The sequence below is a fragment of the Channa argus genome, chromosome 2 (assembly GCF_033026475.1).
Source record: "Channa argus isolate prfri chromosome 2, Channa argus male v1.0, whole genome shotgun sequence".
Taxonomy (NCBI): domain Eukaryota; kingdom Metazoa; phylum Chordata; class Actinopteri; order Anabantiformes; family Channidae; genus Channa; species Channa argus.
This window is the reverse complement of record NC_090198.1, coordinates 17,463,944-17,480,448: the sequence shown is the minus strand read 5'-3', so window position 1 is coordinate 17,480,448 and position 16,505 is coordinate 17,463,944. Positions and strand designations below refer to the sequence as shown.

Genomic DNA, 16,505 nt, shown 5'->3' with positions numbered 1-16,505 from the left:
TGGAGAGAGCATTTGATCAGTCTAATGGTCACAAGTCCTAAGTCTTTCATTAAGATTTTGGGCAATGTTAGTGTCCTAGTTAGGACCCTAACTTTAGGGGTCTGGCCATCCACACAGGCATAAATCCTTTACAAAAAGGGTTATTTTCAAAATATTTTTTATTTGTTTATTTATTTTTAAAACTCGACCATGATACAGGACTCCTTTTTGTCACAGAGTATTTTGTACACTGGTTAAAGCCAAAATAGACCTTGCATCTGTTGAATATATTCTTCGGGTTTAGGTCTTTTCCTCCTCATTTCACAAGCTTCTCTGCTTTCCTGTTGCTGATGGCACATTATGTGCCTGGCGATGCGCAGACTGGCAGCCTGTCCTCCAGCCAGATTTACTGCATGAGGTCCAACCTGTGTGTAGACAGTGGGGGAAATTGTGTATTGTTGAAACTGCATTATTTTTCAAACAATAACACTATATACAATAGAAGACTAACCTGAAGAGCAGTGTACTGCCCCATCAAATAGAGTGGACACCCTTCTGCCCACTGTAAGCTTTCAGAAATGCATGGCCAACCATCTATTACCTTCAAAGAAGAAAAGACAGAAAATGACTTATGAGTATTTGAAATACATGAATAGATACTGTACAATGAAAAAAGGACACTTTTATTGAACTTTTCTTCCCATCCATCAGATTTTAAAACTTATTTAAACAAACCGACACCAAAACATACAGCAAAAACCACCCAGGAGTTTCTTAAGGCAAAGAAATACAATCTTCTTTAGTCGCCAAGTCATTTACCTAAGCTCAACCAAGTAGAGCAGCTTTCATAAAGACAAGACTGAAGGCAGAAAGACCTACAAACAAGCAGCAGATGAAGGCCGCTGCAGTAAAAGTCTGGCAAAGCATCTTGAGTGATCACACTCAGCATTTGGTCATGTACAAGGTTTCCAGTTTTGGATTTTCATCCAAGTATTAAAGACAGTCCTTATGTTTGTGATTATGCTAGTTTGTTTGATTATTTTTGAGCCGCCAAAATATGTGTGTGTAATTTCTGAATGATTAATGCCAAGCTTCTGCCAAACCACTTGTATGGATGCTGGAAATCTTGACTTGGCTCACATCTTGAGCGTTCTGTTAAATTCAATGTGGTGGTGTACAGAGGCCAAATTATAAAGCTGACTATATATATAATCTCTTTTAGATTACTTTATATCTCTCTCTTTCTAGACTTTGTCTTTATGAGCTATTCATGTTTGTTTATATAACTCAAACTAGCTAAACACACACACATCCAACATTGTTTCATGAATTGGACTCAACATGTTCTCGTGAGTCCAGGTATGTTGAGTTGATGCGATTAGTTTGGTGGTTAGTATGTTTTCCAGCCTACTCTGCATTGTTAAGTGTTAAAGGATTTGTTCAAAACATAAGAAACCAAAGTCAAAATATATTGTATTGATTGATAATAAAACTTCTTACCATGTAATTTGTACAAACCTGAAGTGGGAATTCCTTCATCACCCCAGAAAGCAGTGGGTCCTGTTTGACATCAAGTTTGCAGCCGGTGGCGAGCCAGATGACATCTCCAGTCCATTGGTCTCCAGTGGTGAGTGAGAGATTCCAGGCCTGGCTCCTGTAGCACCACCTGGCCTCCCTCACCTAAACAATTTCATGAGATTCAGGTGAACTTACTTCACATCACATTATTTGACATCATACTCCGTCACCTACCTCTTATTAATGTTCAGCTTTATATTATATGCTGCATTGCATACATTATATCTCGTTTCATAAGACCTCACCTTATTGTTTTTCACTTCATCTCACCACACCAAATATCATTTATTTCACCAAACCAACAAATAGATCTGACATTATCTAATTTTAACTTGTGTCATCATAACTGACCTTTCATGACCTCATCTCATTTATTCACATCTCATCTCACCTTAATTAATCTTACATCATTTTACTGCACCCCGTCCTTCTTACTTTGCCTTGACATATCTCATTTTATCTCACCTGACCAAATATAATTTCAACAGACCCCCACTCTCCCCTCTTGATCTAATCATATGTGGTTTTAATTTTATTTTGTCTCACTTCTTCTCAACCCTAACTTCTGTGTGTCATTCATATGAAAATTTCAAAAATCTGGCCCTGCAATGACTGCTGCTCATTTTAAAGTAGACCTTGAAGCTCTGTTCCCCCTGCAGAGTTGCATAGATTCAGAATGTGCCCAGCTATTACAGGAGAAAGTTGAAAGGCTCAACTTTATGCAAATACCATCTGATGCAGTTTAAACAACAGCAAGACTCCATTGTCAGAAGGAATTTTAAGAAAAATCAAATCACAGTCTGGGGCTTGTTTCCTACATGTCTTTAATGATTTACAGAAAAGAAAAGAAACATGGAAAGAAATCACTGCCATTGTTGGTTTGTCTGCTTGTGGCAGATACATCAGGAAATAACAGTCTAGTCAGGGCAGAATAGTTTTTTGCTCAACAGAACACACCAAGAGACCAGAGACACACAAGAGGCTACATATCCCCAACTACTTTTACATGTAGGAACCATTACCATGGCTTCTGAAATTACCTGACAGTATGTCTTCACATCCACCTGTCCATTCATTATGAATTGCTTGAGTTGGATGTAGGCCTCTGGTGTGACGGCCCCTCCTTTCCTTGCCTGGCGTATCATAGCCAGCCTTTTGTGGAGACTCCGTTCATTATAGAACTGTCTTAGGTAGGCTTGGCCATCCATCTTGATGCCATGCTCAACATGGGAGTAACGACCCACCAGGCTCTCCACGTCACCCACATCAAACTGTTTTAACTGTAGAAGAAACCATGAAGACTGGTGTGTGTGGTGGAGGGAGGTGGATGGTTACATCTACAGAAATTCTTTAAGATTGGTCTACATGCAGTTTCACACTGTCACTAGACCTGGAGGTGCTTCCTCATGACCCATGTAACATGGTTGGCACCTTGTTGCAGTGCAATTGAGATGACATGAGCACTAGTCAGACCTCCACCAACTACCATTACTCTCTGCCCTGCCTCGCACACTGCACACATATCTAGACACACATAAACACACAGTAGTTGTAAAAGGAAGAGCTAAATAGTCACAGAAGTCTGCAGAAGTGTGGGACTCTTTAAAGTAAAGTGTTAATTGTTTTCTGAAATTTCTGGCAAATGTGCCAAGGCATCAAGCCATTGTAGTATTTTTGCACAACATAAGACATCTGACTTACCTTGGTGGCGAAAAGTCTCCTTCTGTCTTTGACATTTTGTGTCTTCAAGGCTTTGCTTAGAATTTACTTTATGGTGCATAAGGTGCACTGTGTGTTGCAAACGCTCCTCCGGGTAGCTCTCACCAATGCTTTTCACCCATGGAGGTATGTTTGCCATTTGGACACGCGTTGGACCTGTTGCCATGACGACCTGGTGTGCTTTTAGGATAATCCCATCTTGTAGGTGGACTTCAAAATATTTCACTCTCTTCCCTGTTCTGTCTCCCTTTCTTTCAGGTGCTTCCATGGCATCACCATCACTTTCCTGTGTTCTAATGCAATCGTTCTTTTCTTCATTCTCTCTATTGTGTTCAATTACAGGGATGATATGCTCCACTGTGCCCTTCATCAGCACTTTGTCCAAATTGAATCTCTCCACCTGTAAGTTCAGACCAATCAAACAAGTCAGGACATAGCTATGCTCAGTTCAGTACTTTCCCTTCTTAGAAGATAATGTTTGTACAATTCCGCATTTTTCCATCTAACTCTTAACAATTCCCATAAAAAACAAATACATCAATGCATTAGTCCATCTAATGCCTTTGATTCCTGCCTTGGTTTGGTCTTGTTGCCTGTTTAGGTTCTACCTTCCTTACTGTTGGCATTTTTTGCATTTTGTGCATTAAAGGTACTCTGCTGTGCCCAGGGATGAATTTAGAATTGTTTTATAATTAAAATTGTGTCAGGATTTAGAGTTCATCATAGTACAGAAACAGCACTTGTAAAAGTCACCAACGATCTTCTCATGGCCTCAGATACTGGACTCATCTCTATACTTGTTCTGTTAGATCTTAGTGCTGCATTTGATACCATTGATCATAACATTTTATTACAGAGACTGGAACATGAAATTGGAATTACAGGAACTGCACTAGGTTGGTTTAAATCTTATCTATCTGATGGATTTCAATTTGTTCATGTTAATGATGAATCCTCCATGCACACAAAGGTTAGCTATGGAGTTCCACAAGGCTCTGTGTTAGGACCAATACTTTTTACTTTATATATGTCTCCTTTAGGGAACATTATTAGAAAACACTCCATAAATTTCCACTGTTATGCTGATGATACCCAGCTATATTTATCTATTGAACCAGATGAAAATAATCAGTTAATAAAGCTTCAAGCATGCCTACAAGACATAAAGGCCTGGATGTCCCACAATTTTTTACTTTTAAACTCAGACAAAACTGAAGTCATAGTATTTGGGCCCAAAAATCTCAGAGATATGATGTCCAACCATATTGTTACACTAGATGGTATAAGTCTGGCCTCCAGTACTACTGCAAGGAACCTTGGAGTTATTTTTGATCAGGATCTGTCCTTTAACTCACATATAAAACAAATCTCTAGAACAGCCTTCCTCCACCTACGGAACATTGCCAAAATTAGGAGCATCCTGTCTCAAAGTGATGCCGAAAAACTGGTCCATGCATTTGTTACCTCTAGGTTGGACTACTGTAATTCCCTACTTTCGGGATGCCCCAGTAACTCCCTAAAGAGCCTGCAATTAATCCAAAATGCTGCAGCAAGAGTGCTGACTGGAACTAGCAAGAGAGATCATATTTCACCTTCACTAGCTTCTCTCCATTGGCTTCCCATTAAATGTAGAATAGAATTTAAAACCCTGCTTCTTACATATAAAGCTCTGAATGGTCAGGCTCCATCATATATAGAAGACCTCATAGCGCCATATCATCCCAGTAGACCACTTCGCTTTCAGAATGCAGGCCTACTTGTGGTTCCCAGAATTTCCAAAAGTAGAATGGGAGGTAGAGCCTTTAGCTATCAAGATCCTCTCTTGTGGAACCAGCTCCCAGTTCAGATTCGGGAAGCAGACACCCTCTCTACTTTTAAGTCTAGGCTTAAAACCTTCCTTTTTAATAAAGCATATAGTTAGTTATAGTTATGCTGCCATAGGCTTAGACTGCTGGGGGACCCACCCCCCAATGCACTGAGCTCCTTTCCTCCTCTTGACCATCTCTCCTCTCCTCTCACCCCGCAATTGTCACCACTGTATGTCATTAACTCTGTGTGTTCTCTCCCGTAGTTGTCTTTGTCCTCCTCTGTCCCCCTCTCTCTGTCCCTTTCTGCAGGTGTCCCCCGGCTTTGAAGCTGTGTGTCTTCCGGCGTGCAGCTACTGGTCCTACCAATCTGCCCGATGTTTTGTTCTTGCTTTTTGTTGCTCTGTTCTTTTCTCTCTCCCCTTTCCACTCACCCCAACCGGTCGAGGCAGATGGCCGTCCACCCTGAGCCTGGTTCTGCTGGAGGTTTCTTCCATTAAAGGGAGTTTTTCCTCTCCACTGTTGCCTATGGCTTGCTCCAGGGGGAATTGTTGGGTTCTCTTTATATATCTTTATAATCTTGACTTTATTCTGTAAAGTGCCCTGAGATTACTTTGTTGTGAATTTGCGCTATATAAATAAAGTTGAATTGAATTGAAAAAAATTGAATTTTATTGGAGTGGCCAGATTAGGGCACAGGCATTTAAGTAAGATGGGAGATTTGGGAAAACGTTTTCAAGGTTTTAAGCTCAATTACACATTTTTTGCATATAATAAACTGTTTATTAATAAAAATGTGTTGTTCAGTAAAAAGGACAAATATGTAACTAATATGTAACTTCCATATTTTGGAAGACATGGTATTACTGTTCAACTCACAAAATTTCACTATTTTATTTTATTTTTAACTTTATTTATATCTTATTACTATATTATTATGTGTAACAGCCACTGCCACGCAAAAAATGTCCCTTTAGGGAATAATTAAATATCTATTTATATGTCTATCTTTCTTCAGTATGGTTGCAACTACATGCAACTGGCTGCTACGAAATTCTAATCTGGCAAAATATATAAAAACACCTTAAATGTATGTAATAATTACAATGTATTCATTTTTATTTTTAACGATAGATAAGTCAGCTTTAGATTTGGTCAGTTTTCCTGTTTTCCTGAGAGTTCTACAGCAGTCACTTTCTCACTTTGGCAGAGGGGGTTCCTGGAGTGGCCAATCAGATTTTGGGGCTGGCCAGTGGCACCCCTGCCCTGCCCCTCTGACACCGCCATTGGCTGTACCTGTTGGAGAGTCTGTATTTGGGTCTTCCCTGCCTGTGCCATGTACACCATTGGAGACACATTATGCTTTTGCCAACGCCAGGTCTGCTTGTTCCTACTGCAAATATAAATCTATAGAAATTGATTAACAAACATATAATTGTGTTGAATGTAAAGCTATATATATATATATATATATATATATATATATATATATATATATATATATATATATATATATATATATATATATATATATATATATGGCTTTAACTCCACAATGTTGGATTATAATTAAAATTTTCAAAGTGTAGCTTCACCTATTTTCCACTCACTTCTTCTGGTTCTTTTTTGTAAACTGCCTGTATATACATTAAGCAGTATTAAACATTCCTCTTCCTACCCTATATTAAATATCTCTCTGTTTTTGGTGGTGATGACAACTGGTTAGTTATTAGTACAGGTTACTTCATCTGGAGGTGTTTTGCAGCTAAAAGCAGAAAGATATTTTGATGTAATAAAAAAAGTTATTTATTACTATTCACGTTCACATTCTACTAGAACCAAACAAATCAGGTTGACAAACAGTGAGGCTGCCCTTTAAAAAGCAAAAAACACACACAAAAAAAACACAGGTTATTTAGATGCAGAGGATATCACAGTGTTTTTGAAGTTATTCATTCTTTTTAAGAGTATGGTATCACTGTTACAGATGTGTAACATGGCAGAACATGCACAAAAATCTTCAATTTCTCTAACCTGATCTTTAAAGAAATCCACACTTAGTTTAGTTCCTGGCAGATTGAAGAATAAACTCTTCTTCAGAGTTGAGACTATATTTAGACGTTTCCTCTCCCTCTGGCCAAGCCGCATGTCATTGAAAAATGCATTTTTATCCAAAATGTAAATCTGGTCTGGAAGGCTGTGAAGCTCGTCTGAACGATTATGCTTTAAAACAAACTCCTGAAGTGCTTTCTGAAAAGCAGAACATACATATGCTTATTTAAATTCATATTTTATTTTTTATGTAATGAGAGTGTTTGTGTTTATACCTTATTGAGGGGATCCGTGTGCACTAACGTGTGTGATCGCAGATGAGGGATGTTCAGAGCTGTGAACTGGCTCTCCCACAGTGCAGCCCACTCTCCATAGGAATCTACCACTTGGAGACTCAGTGGGGGGCAAACAACCCCCTCTGATATTGATGACTTTGCAAGTTGCTGCTCCAGCGTAAGGCCTTTAGAGAGTAATCACAAACCACTTATGACCCGAATAAGGCATCATTCTATTTGATTATTGGGTGCAGTATGCACAGCAACAAACGTAGAGAAAGGAGCATTCATTTTCACCATGTTTCACTTTGCATCTAAACTGACTGTATAGCCAAAATGTTTGGAAAGACAATTGGAAGAATTTTTAGATGCACAGGAGGTCATCACAATAGTTTAATTTCCAATCAATGGCATCAGTTGTATTTGTGATAATTGTTGAAATTTTACTTCTCATACTGTAATTATGGTAAAGTCACTACATTACCAACTGTTGTCCTCCTCTTCTTCTTGCCACTGCATTGTTTGTTTGTTGGGTTAGACTGAGGCCCTGGGGGCTCCGAGCAGGGAGGGGAAAGGGATGAGTTGTGTGCAGGATTTGGGTGAGGATCAGGGTTGGATAGCAAGCTAGCCAGGGTCAAGGCATGAGGGCCACTCCCTATTATTAACACATTGAATATCACCATCTAAAACAGAGAGATATAATACAAGACAATGCTGAACAAACATGGGAATTTAAAGATCAGATCCAAGATCTGTTTAGTAACCAGAATCAGTTCCTCAAACTAAAGACTGTCACTCTCATTGAGTGATAGGTTATTTCTATATCAGTGGATTGTGGTTTGAAGTGAGGCTTAGTGCAATATTCATTTTAAGTTCAACAGATGCATATTAAGAAACATTTCTGTAGAAAGCAGTGCAATGACTGCGGAAAACATGTTTTACTCAAGTTGAGCAAATCATCACAGCCAGTTTAGTTTTAATATACACACCAGGCCAAAGCTCAAAGGTCTACTGAATCAATAAAAGCAATAAAAAATGCTCACATCATCATTTAAACAAGTAAAATGCAATCCAAAGGTGATTAGTCAAAACCATTAGCTTCTACTTACTGACAAACACTTCACATGTCAGTCTAACTTACAGTATGTGCAGTATATGTCAAGTACATCACATTACCTGGTCGAGTATTGATTGTCAACCTATGAAAGCTTATGCGATGGCTGAAATGTTGTCCATATCTCAACACTGGTGTACTGCAGCATATGAAGGGACCAAGGCTTGTGGCTCTCATGTAACTTAATACAAGCCATTTACAGATTTAGCAGGACTCCAATGGCTGGACAAGGAAACAGGGGACATGGAAAGCTAGAAATAGCTTCAGTGAGTCTCTTTAGCTGTATGTGTATTTGTTTAAATTTAGTAACACAACTCATCTCAGTATCAAGACAGTAAAGGTGTTGCACTGTAAAAGACATGTTTGCACAACCTACTTTTAAAAAATATTTTATTTAAACAGGAAAAGGGATATAGTTGGTCAAAAAGCAGCATGAAATAATGTTACCACCATGAAAACAATACAAACAAAAGTTTCTTAAAAGGTGATTGCATAAGAAAAAATAAAAAATAAAATATAAACACATTTTTAAATATATTTGATCTGTGGTTACAGCCAGACAACTAAACTACAGCGGTGGTAAACTTACCGTAACAAGACTCGTTGAATTAGTCCCAACCAAATATAGCCTGAACATAAACCAGCTCATAAACCTGCTGACAAGACATTTGATTTTTCAAGTACAGGAAAGTGTCAGAAAAAGGCAATGTGAGCATAAAATTAAACAGAAAAGGCAAATCTTCCAATTTGGAAGGTTTATTTTGCCTTGTCATTGCAAGAATATGGAGATTTAAATTTTCTTTTCCTTTGTCATAGTGATTTCCATAAGTAGTTCAACATTTGAGAAATGTTACTCTCAATAACAACCGGAAGTTTAAAGCCACAAATAAGTAAGACTCCAAATAAAGCCACAAATGATCATTTGGACACGTCAAAAAGCCATGATATCACATGTTTATTAGTCTAATTTAGATTTTTGGATTTACAAATGTCAGTCCCACCAAAATTTTTGGTAGTGTTGCAACCAAAAATACCTGATTTTGTGAAAGAGTTTTTCTGATGTTTAAAATTGCAGGATCACACAGAGTTCAGGTTTTCCCGGAGGGACTGACATTCCTGGACTGAACTATAGATATTGACACAGCAGTACACATTCAAATATTTAAAAATAAGAAAGGTTTGTAAATATTTTATGGGAAAGAAAAGATACAGGCATTATGTGTTTAAATGAGAATGGAGTGATGTAAACACAACTTTCTTTGTTTACAAGGAAACTCCACTGGGCAGCCTCAAAAATGTGCCATGAATGTCAATGAAAATTGTTTTATAAAATTTTATTTAAATGTCAAACATATAGGGTATTCAAGGTTGGTTTTATATATTTACAAAATACTATTCCTGCTGATGTGAAAAATAATACCATTACAGTTTGTTCAGTAACAATGAACTGTTAGATGTGGTAGAAATTTATATTGTTTACTGCCCAATACTGTCATAGAGGAAGTCATTTTCTTCCAGTTGTACCTGACTACTGTGAAAGTCTGTTAAATACATTTGCTATTTCCTCTTCTCTCTTAGGATTTGTGTCCTAACAAATAAGGAAGTGAACATTCAGCAAAAGAAGAAAACGTTGTTTCATATAAGATGTCTATTATTTGAGAGACACTAAAGAATGGTGTGTGAGAGAGTAAATTAACATCTCTTGACTGGAAACTTTCATTATAGATCTCTGCTCTTTTCAATTTGTGTTAATGTCACAATTTTCTTTCTTAATTCTAGACTCTTGTTTTTCCCATATTTGTTACAAGTTCTGTTTTCTAACGTAATCACGCACCATCGTATTTTGATATAAGATTTACTAATCTTCATGAACTTCCTCATCTGACATCAGTTCCCCATTGACAACTGTGTGAGTTGCCCCTAATTCCTACTTCTCGTTCATGTGTTGATGCAAAGCAGAAGCACAGACTCTGAAGGCTTTAAAAGACGTCCACTGGCACTCCTATCAACTTCAGTCTTCAGTTATTGGTATTACAAGCAGTGCACACTTCAGCGAGATGGATCTGAATGTGAGTGACACACTCTAACAGTCTCTAAAATTAAACAGTGCTACGTGTGGGACATCTGTTTAAAGAATGGGTAATCATACATTTGTGTATGTTGGTTGTTTTGTGTGTGATTTTTTTCATTTATTCCAAAATGTCAGGATACTCTGGTTAAGGGGGGCGTCCTGATCGTCCACCAGATCCGTGACGGAAAGCACCAATATGAAGTGGACAATGTGGTGAAGTACAAGGACACGACTGGAGAAAAAATGTTTGTCAGGTAATAGTCAGACAGTAGTGTTTAGCATTTTTAACTGCAACACTTGTTTTTTATCTTTTTCTTTTTTTAAGATTGACCCAACAAATGATAGGTTCACAGTTTTGTGTGCCTTAACATAACAATTAAGTGCTATTATAATTAGTAATTTAACAGATGCTTTTTATGAACAGTAAAACAGGTTTTAATTTATGTAATAATTTCTCCTGTTCAGACCTCTTCCCAATGTACTTTTAATGAAACAATGGGGGCAAAAGTCCTCCAACCCTTATGCCTGACGTGTCAACAACCCACAAAAATGTTTAATGAAAAAGCAACTACACATATGAAAGCAGGCAGTAAATGCTGTTTCTTGTAATAGCACAAAAATGGTGGCTAGTGTAAAATATATTTTGCCAAAGAATAGCAAAAAAAACTGTGACTGGCTGGAATAAGCCGGAGAAAGTTGTGTCTGAAAGTTGTGTTTGACATAAACACTCGACTTTTTGTGTGGGAAAGCCCTCTGCTTTGTGTGTCTAAATGATAAGTGACAGTGTTATCTTCACTACAGCCGCTACGCATTGGCCCATCGTAATATGCCTTTGCTGGTGACTGTTTTCCATCTTCTCCAAATTACCTACAAAGTTGAATTTTAGAGGACAAAAATCTTTGTACTCATTTTCAGGCAAATATTAATACGTTTATCCAAAGTTAATAAGTTGCCTCAGCAAGGGAGTTAGACACATACTGTGTATCACATATATATCAAATATTTGTCTTTTAGTAGCAAATTCACTGTTTTTGGTAGCGTGTACTTTTTTATAAACAAGACCCTTTAAATTGCTGATATTTTTACACCAAACAAGGAAGAAGATTTTGTCCCTTATCCCTCCTGATAAAGGAGCATTTATATTTTAAAAGGAACCATTTCAAAGACTAATGTCAACTTAAAAAAATATTATTGTAGCAAGAACAGTTTCATTGTTTATATGGACAACAGACTATTGTTTTCAATACTGTGCTTCATCAAACCTCATGTATTATGTGACAGTTTTACCAGAAAAATGTATCAAATGAAATTAATTAACAAATATTTTAAAAAGTAAGCTTAACGCTCATAGGAAATAACATTGATTTGATATAAAACACGTAAACAATTTTAAAAAAATATATGGGATGGCTTAGGGAAAAACTCTTGTCATTTTCATTTCTGTCACACCACATTTAAAAAAATTTATTTTTGATAAATGATAGTTGACAATGTGAATTAGACCTGAAACAATTGTATTTTATCAACAGTTGATTACATATTATCTTGTTCACATGTAATTGGCAGCTATTTTAAAAATGAAGCATTTATGAATATCTTTTAAAGAGCTATTTTAATAAAATATGGTATTTGTTGTTATAATAAATATTTACGGCCATATTACTTTAGAAAACTTGAACGGTTGCTAGTTTCGGATTCTCAAGTGCAACTTTTGATTTTTTCTTATACACACACACACGTATATATATATATATATATATATATATATATATATATATATATATATATATATATATATATATGTCATAATCAGCGTGGATTATTATGATGAAAAACATGCTGCTGCCTTAATGAACTATTTGTAGTAAGAGCTGGTAGGAGGAAGCTTGAGGACTGGTGTAATTAGGGGAAACGCAACAGTCACTTCGCACAAGTGTTTAATAGCTTTTAAACAAAACCACCCTCTAACCCTAACATTAGCGCTGATCTTGCCTGATCTTAACCAGATGCTAAACTCAGAATCAATCTCTGGTCTGTGACTTGACCAAAGCACACGACTGTCACAGTCGTGTCCTTTGGTATGTCCATCACCCTCCTCAACCACCTCGTTGTAACTTCCTTTATCTAATAAGTACCCTTTCATTAATTCCAAAAATATGCTTCATCTAAACAGTGATCAACTCATTACATTCCTCTGCACAATCTAATTGTGTTTGCAATATAACACTAAATTCAGAGTAAAAAACTTTAAATGGTATGTCTCCTTAACACTACAGTATTCCTAATTAAATAATCATCCTTTTTTATTTGGCCATTACTTTAAGTTTTAAACATGCATGTCTGCTTCATCAAGACTGTATGGATGTTGCTGCACTGTGGCAGAAGATTACAGTACGTGACAGTAGGCCTTTTTAAACTAACACTTAATACTAGTTAAAAAGCACAAAAAGAACCCCAAGCAAGAAGGAAAAAAAATGACTTACTCACTAGTTTTCAAAATTGGCATTGTGGTAGGTCTATGATTTTAAGGAATATAAATACAAGTGGATTTTGTTTCAGATTTTCTGCAGCTTTCTTTTTTTGCAGTGTTCTTTCCACATTTCAGATGCTTCAGATGCGTCTAATCTGAACTGCTAAAGGAAATGTTTTATTTAAAAAATGCTGTAAATGAAGGAGGGGTAAAACATGTTCAGCAACAATACTTTTTTACTGACCATGTTGACCAACAAAACCTGTGTTATAACAACCTTAGACATAATATTTCAGATTTAAAACTTACAAATGGACTTTCACAACTGAGTGACCTGGAATTTCCTGTAGTAATGAAATACTATATAGTGGTGGGGCATTTTAAATATTTTCATAACAAGAGCACCATCATTATTTGTAGTTTTTATAAGGACTGATACTGAAGTACATGCCTGAAATGTTTTCTGTTTACGGTTTATTCTCAGGAGAGGAGATAAACTGATGCAGATCAATGGCATGGACCTGCAGGATCGCACACCTGAAGAGTTGGCACAATTGTTGGCTCAGGGGAATCCATTGCTGGTGAGTGCACACTAAACAGCTTTCTATTTAAGTCACTTTTTCAGTCTGAGAAAGATTGATAAACCATTTTTCCAATATTTCTTATTGAGTCTTTTCACAAATATTGTAGCTGCTTTTATCCTATTAATAATTTGGGTGCGTAAAAAACAATATGTTGCTGATTTTCTGTTAAAAGCTATAAAAGCTTAATGAGTTTTTACTTTACATCAAACTAAAACTACGTCAATATGAGAAGATGTTGTCTACATGTAGGTCTTCACCAGAAGAACACAGAGCTACATAAATCTGTGGTTTACAATGGAATTGATAACACACATAATGTCATTACTCATTCTGAACCCACATCCTGTACTGACCCTCTGCTTTTGATTTTTCTAGGTGGTGCACAAGGCGAGCAGGATAAAGGAGAACCATAAGCAGTCCTCCCCAGCTGAGGAGATTTTACATCCTGTCTCCAAGGAGTACACATTACTCAGCTTCAGTTTGGAGATGAAGACGGAGGAAAACCTGGAAGACAATGAAGTGAAGCTGGAGGACAAAGGGAAGGAGGATGTTTGCCAATCTGGAAACAAGAAGAATGAGGAGGAGGGGGATCTGCTCATTGTTGCCATGAAGAAAACCAGCATTTCTGTGGTGACAGGACGGGGCTGTGACAGGGGGAGCCCCTGTGAAGCATGTCATGGGACAGGATGCTCCTTTAATGATGTTGTCATGGTGACAGAATCTAGCACTGTGACACTGGGTGAGTATGTTTTGGTCTATTATCTCTTCTCACCGTTAATAATAGTAGTTACATACTTTTGATTTCACAGTTCTTCCTGCCCCTAAAACATCAGTATATAAAACTAGTCCCGGTTGTGTAAGGGATTGGTTTTACGTTTGGACCCAATAATGCGGCACATTTCTTGACGATGTAGAGGGGTCCTGGAAGCAAAGCAGACACATACTTGTCTCTGAGAAAACTGAAAAACTGAGAATATGAAATGGTCCTGAGGGACTACAAAATAAAAGCCAGGGGCAGGAGGTAAAGCTAGAACAATGAACTAAAGTCCAGGAACTGGGACCTTGACATATAGTGAGTAAGAGATAAATTGACAATGATATATAGAGTCTAGAGCCTTTTATGTGAAAACTGATGAATCATTCAAAAGCTCCATAATGACTGGTAGCAACATGACATAATATTGTAACTCACCAACACTTATTGTTACATATTACAAAGGCTATAGAAATGATGGAACTACGTGTTCACTGTTTGATGGATCCTTATCTGACTGTCATTTTCAGTACCAAGAGGAAGTTACAGACAGGACCGGCCAGTTACTGCTTTTATTGAACATTTGGCCTCCCACTATTACCTCAGAGCTTTTTGTTCACAGAAGATCCTCTATGCTTCACCAAATCCAGGTTGGTTAATAAGAACAAAGATAATCACCTGAACAATGTAAATTACAACTATCATAAATGATCTTTTTCATCTAGGTATTATCACATGCAAAGTAAATCATTTGCTTCAATGGGGGAATCAATTTGACATAGTTATTGTTTTGGATATTTTCTTTTTCTTTTTTGTTCAGAGAAGATTACTATCTACCACTACAAATCAAACTTTATGGACAAGGTTTTCAGAGGAATGCCAGTGGTTCTAAACTTCACTGATTCAAACTGCTTCGTCAGGTGCTGCAAGGATGGAGGGAGGGTGTTCCTGGAAGTGGAGGTAACAACTACTCATTGAGATATTAAACTTTCATAGTTACAAGTCACAGGGAAACAGAATGTCTGTTTCCTTGTGATGTATACTTAGAACTGAAAAGTATTTTTCCAGTTAAAGCTTATTTTATGGAAGAGAGGGCTCATAAATAAAGAAAAAACTAAACTAAACTAACTAACTAATTAACTCATACTTTTGTCGGGTTAGACGTATGAATTGCAGAAGCTGAAGCAGATCTCGGAGAAGGATGAGCTAGCCCTCTCCTTTGTCTTCTACATGAAGTCTGACAAGTCAAAAAACATGAAGTTTGAGTCGGCTCTGCACCATGGCTGGTTCATCCAAATAAACAAAACAACTTCTCCAACTATGCAGCCCATACAGAAGGAAGATCCATCATTCCTGTTTGTTATTCGGAAATAATAGATATTTGTTTTCATCAGGTGTATTTACAGTTCTCAGTCAAGTCATTTTAATATTGAATGTTCTGTTTTTAATTTTGGGACTTTAGGACAACTATACAAAAAAGAAAACCATTTGAAAAGGTCTTTTCTTTAAGTCAGTGACAGAAACCAGAGTCACTGTATCAAATTCTGCTATTGCAGAAGTGCGTAGATATGTATCATATAAGTATGTCATTATTAATTAAGGTAATTAATAGTAATGAGAATAATTGTTTGTGTGTGTGGGTATGTAGACTAATACTGGATATGTGATGTTTATTCAGTTTTTTTGGTTTCAACATTTTTATTGCAAACATGTTTTTATGTTCATTACAAAATACATGACAAATTATGAACCACTATTAAACATGTTTAATTTATTAAAAACAAATTGATGTGATAATTATATTTTTTAAAACCTTCTAATGTACATTATTATAAAATTTTGAGCAAAATTGTTTAATTTATATATTTTGCTGTAATCTATAAACATGATTGCAATGTGTTAATACAAGCACAATTATTAAATACATGTTGACTAGATATGTATGGCTTTTACACCTTAAACTTAATTGGTATTCATAACCAAACTTTAATATCTTCAGTGACCACTCAAAATGTAAATACCATATGCCCATTTTTCCAAATGAGAAATATTAAAATTATTGACATTGGTACACTGTGTATTTTGTGTATTTTCCCACTGAACA

At 36.6% G+C, this 16,505-nt stretch overlaps 2 protein-coding genes across 2 annotated transcripts; one reads left to right on the top strand and one right to left on the bottom strand.

Moving 5' to 3' along the window:
• Nucleotides 1-188: 188 nt before the first annotated feature.
• Nucleotides 189-8,706, bottom strand: zgc:113276 (uncharacterized protein LOC553748 homolog). The gene is made up of 10 exons (XM_067493079.1): nucleotides 8,585-8,706; nucleotides 7,893-8,091; nucleotides 7,409-7,593; nucleotides 7,116-7,331; nucleotides 3,259-3,676; nucleotides 2,948-3,081; nucleotides 2,598-2,837; nucleotides 1,498-1,659; nucleotides 491-580; nucleotides 189-404 (listed from the first exon to the last, which is right to left on the bottom strand). Exons 2-10 carry the CDS (start codon nucleotides 8,089-8,091, stop codon nucleotides 234-236), a joined length of 1,815 nt encoding a protein of 604 aa, XP_067349180.1. The 5' UTR covers nucleotides 8,585-8,706; the 3' UTR covers nucleotides 189-233.
• A 1,751-nt stretch (nucleotides 8,707-10,457) lies between these two features.
• LOC137121623 (uncharacterized) lies at nucleotides 10,458-16,416 on the top strand. The gene is made up of 7 exons (XM_067496036.1): nucleotides 10,458-10,591; nucleotides 10,729-10,847; nucleotides 13,548-13,644; nucleotides 14,023-14,386; nucleotides 14,932-15,051; nucleotides 15,222-15,361; nucleotides 15,563-16,416. Exons 1-7 carry the CDS (start codon nucleotides 10,580-10,582, stop codon nucleotides 15,773-15,775), a joined length of 1,065 nt encoding a protein of 354 aa, XP_067352137.1. The 5' UTR covers nucleotides 10,458-10,579; the 3' UTR covers nucleotides 15,776-16,416.
• The last annotated feature ends 89 nt before the right edge of the window (nucleotides 16,417-16,505 follow it).

What these genes read in the sequence shown, in the direction of transcription:
- LOC137121623 (XM_067496036.1), top strand. An exon ending in CTATGCTTCACCAAATCCAG is followed by an intron (nt 15,052 to 15,221) that starts GTTGGTTAATAA and finishes TTTTTTGTTCAG; the next exon opens with AGAAGATTACTATCTACCAC. An exon ending in GGGTGTTCCTGGAAGTGGAG is followed by an intron (nt 15,362 to 15,562) that starts GTAACAACTACT and finishes TTGTCGGGTTAG; the next exon opens with ACGTATGAATTGCAGAAGCT.
- zgc:113276 (XM_067493079.1), bottom strand. Translation starts at nt 8,091, where the DNA reads ATGGTGATATTCAATGTGTTAATAATAGGGAGTGGCCCTCATGCCTTG. An exon ending in ATGTGAAGACATACTGTCAG is followed by an intron (nt 1,660 to 2,597) that starts GTAATTTCAGAA and finishes GAAATTGTTTAG; the next exon opens with GTGAGGGAGGCCAGGTGGTG. An exon ending in TGAAGGAATTCCCACTTCAG is followed by an intron (nt 581 to 1,497) that starts GTTTGTACAAAT and finishes TCTTCTTTGAAG; the next exon opens with GTAATAGATGGTTGGCCATG.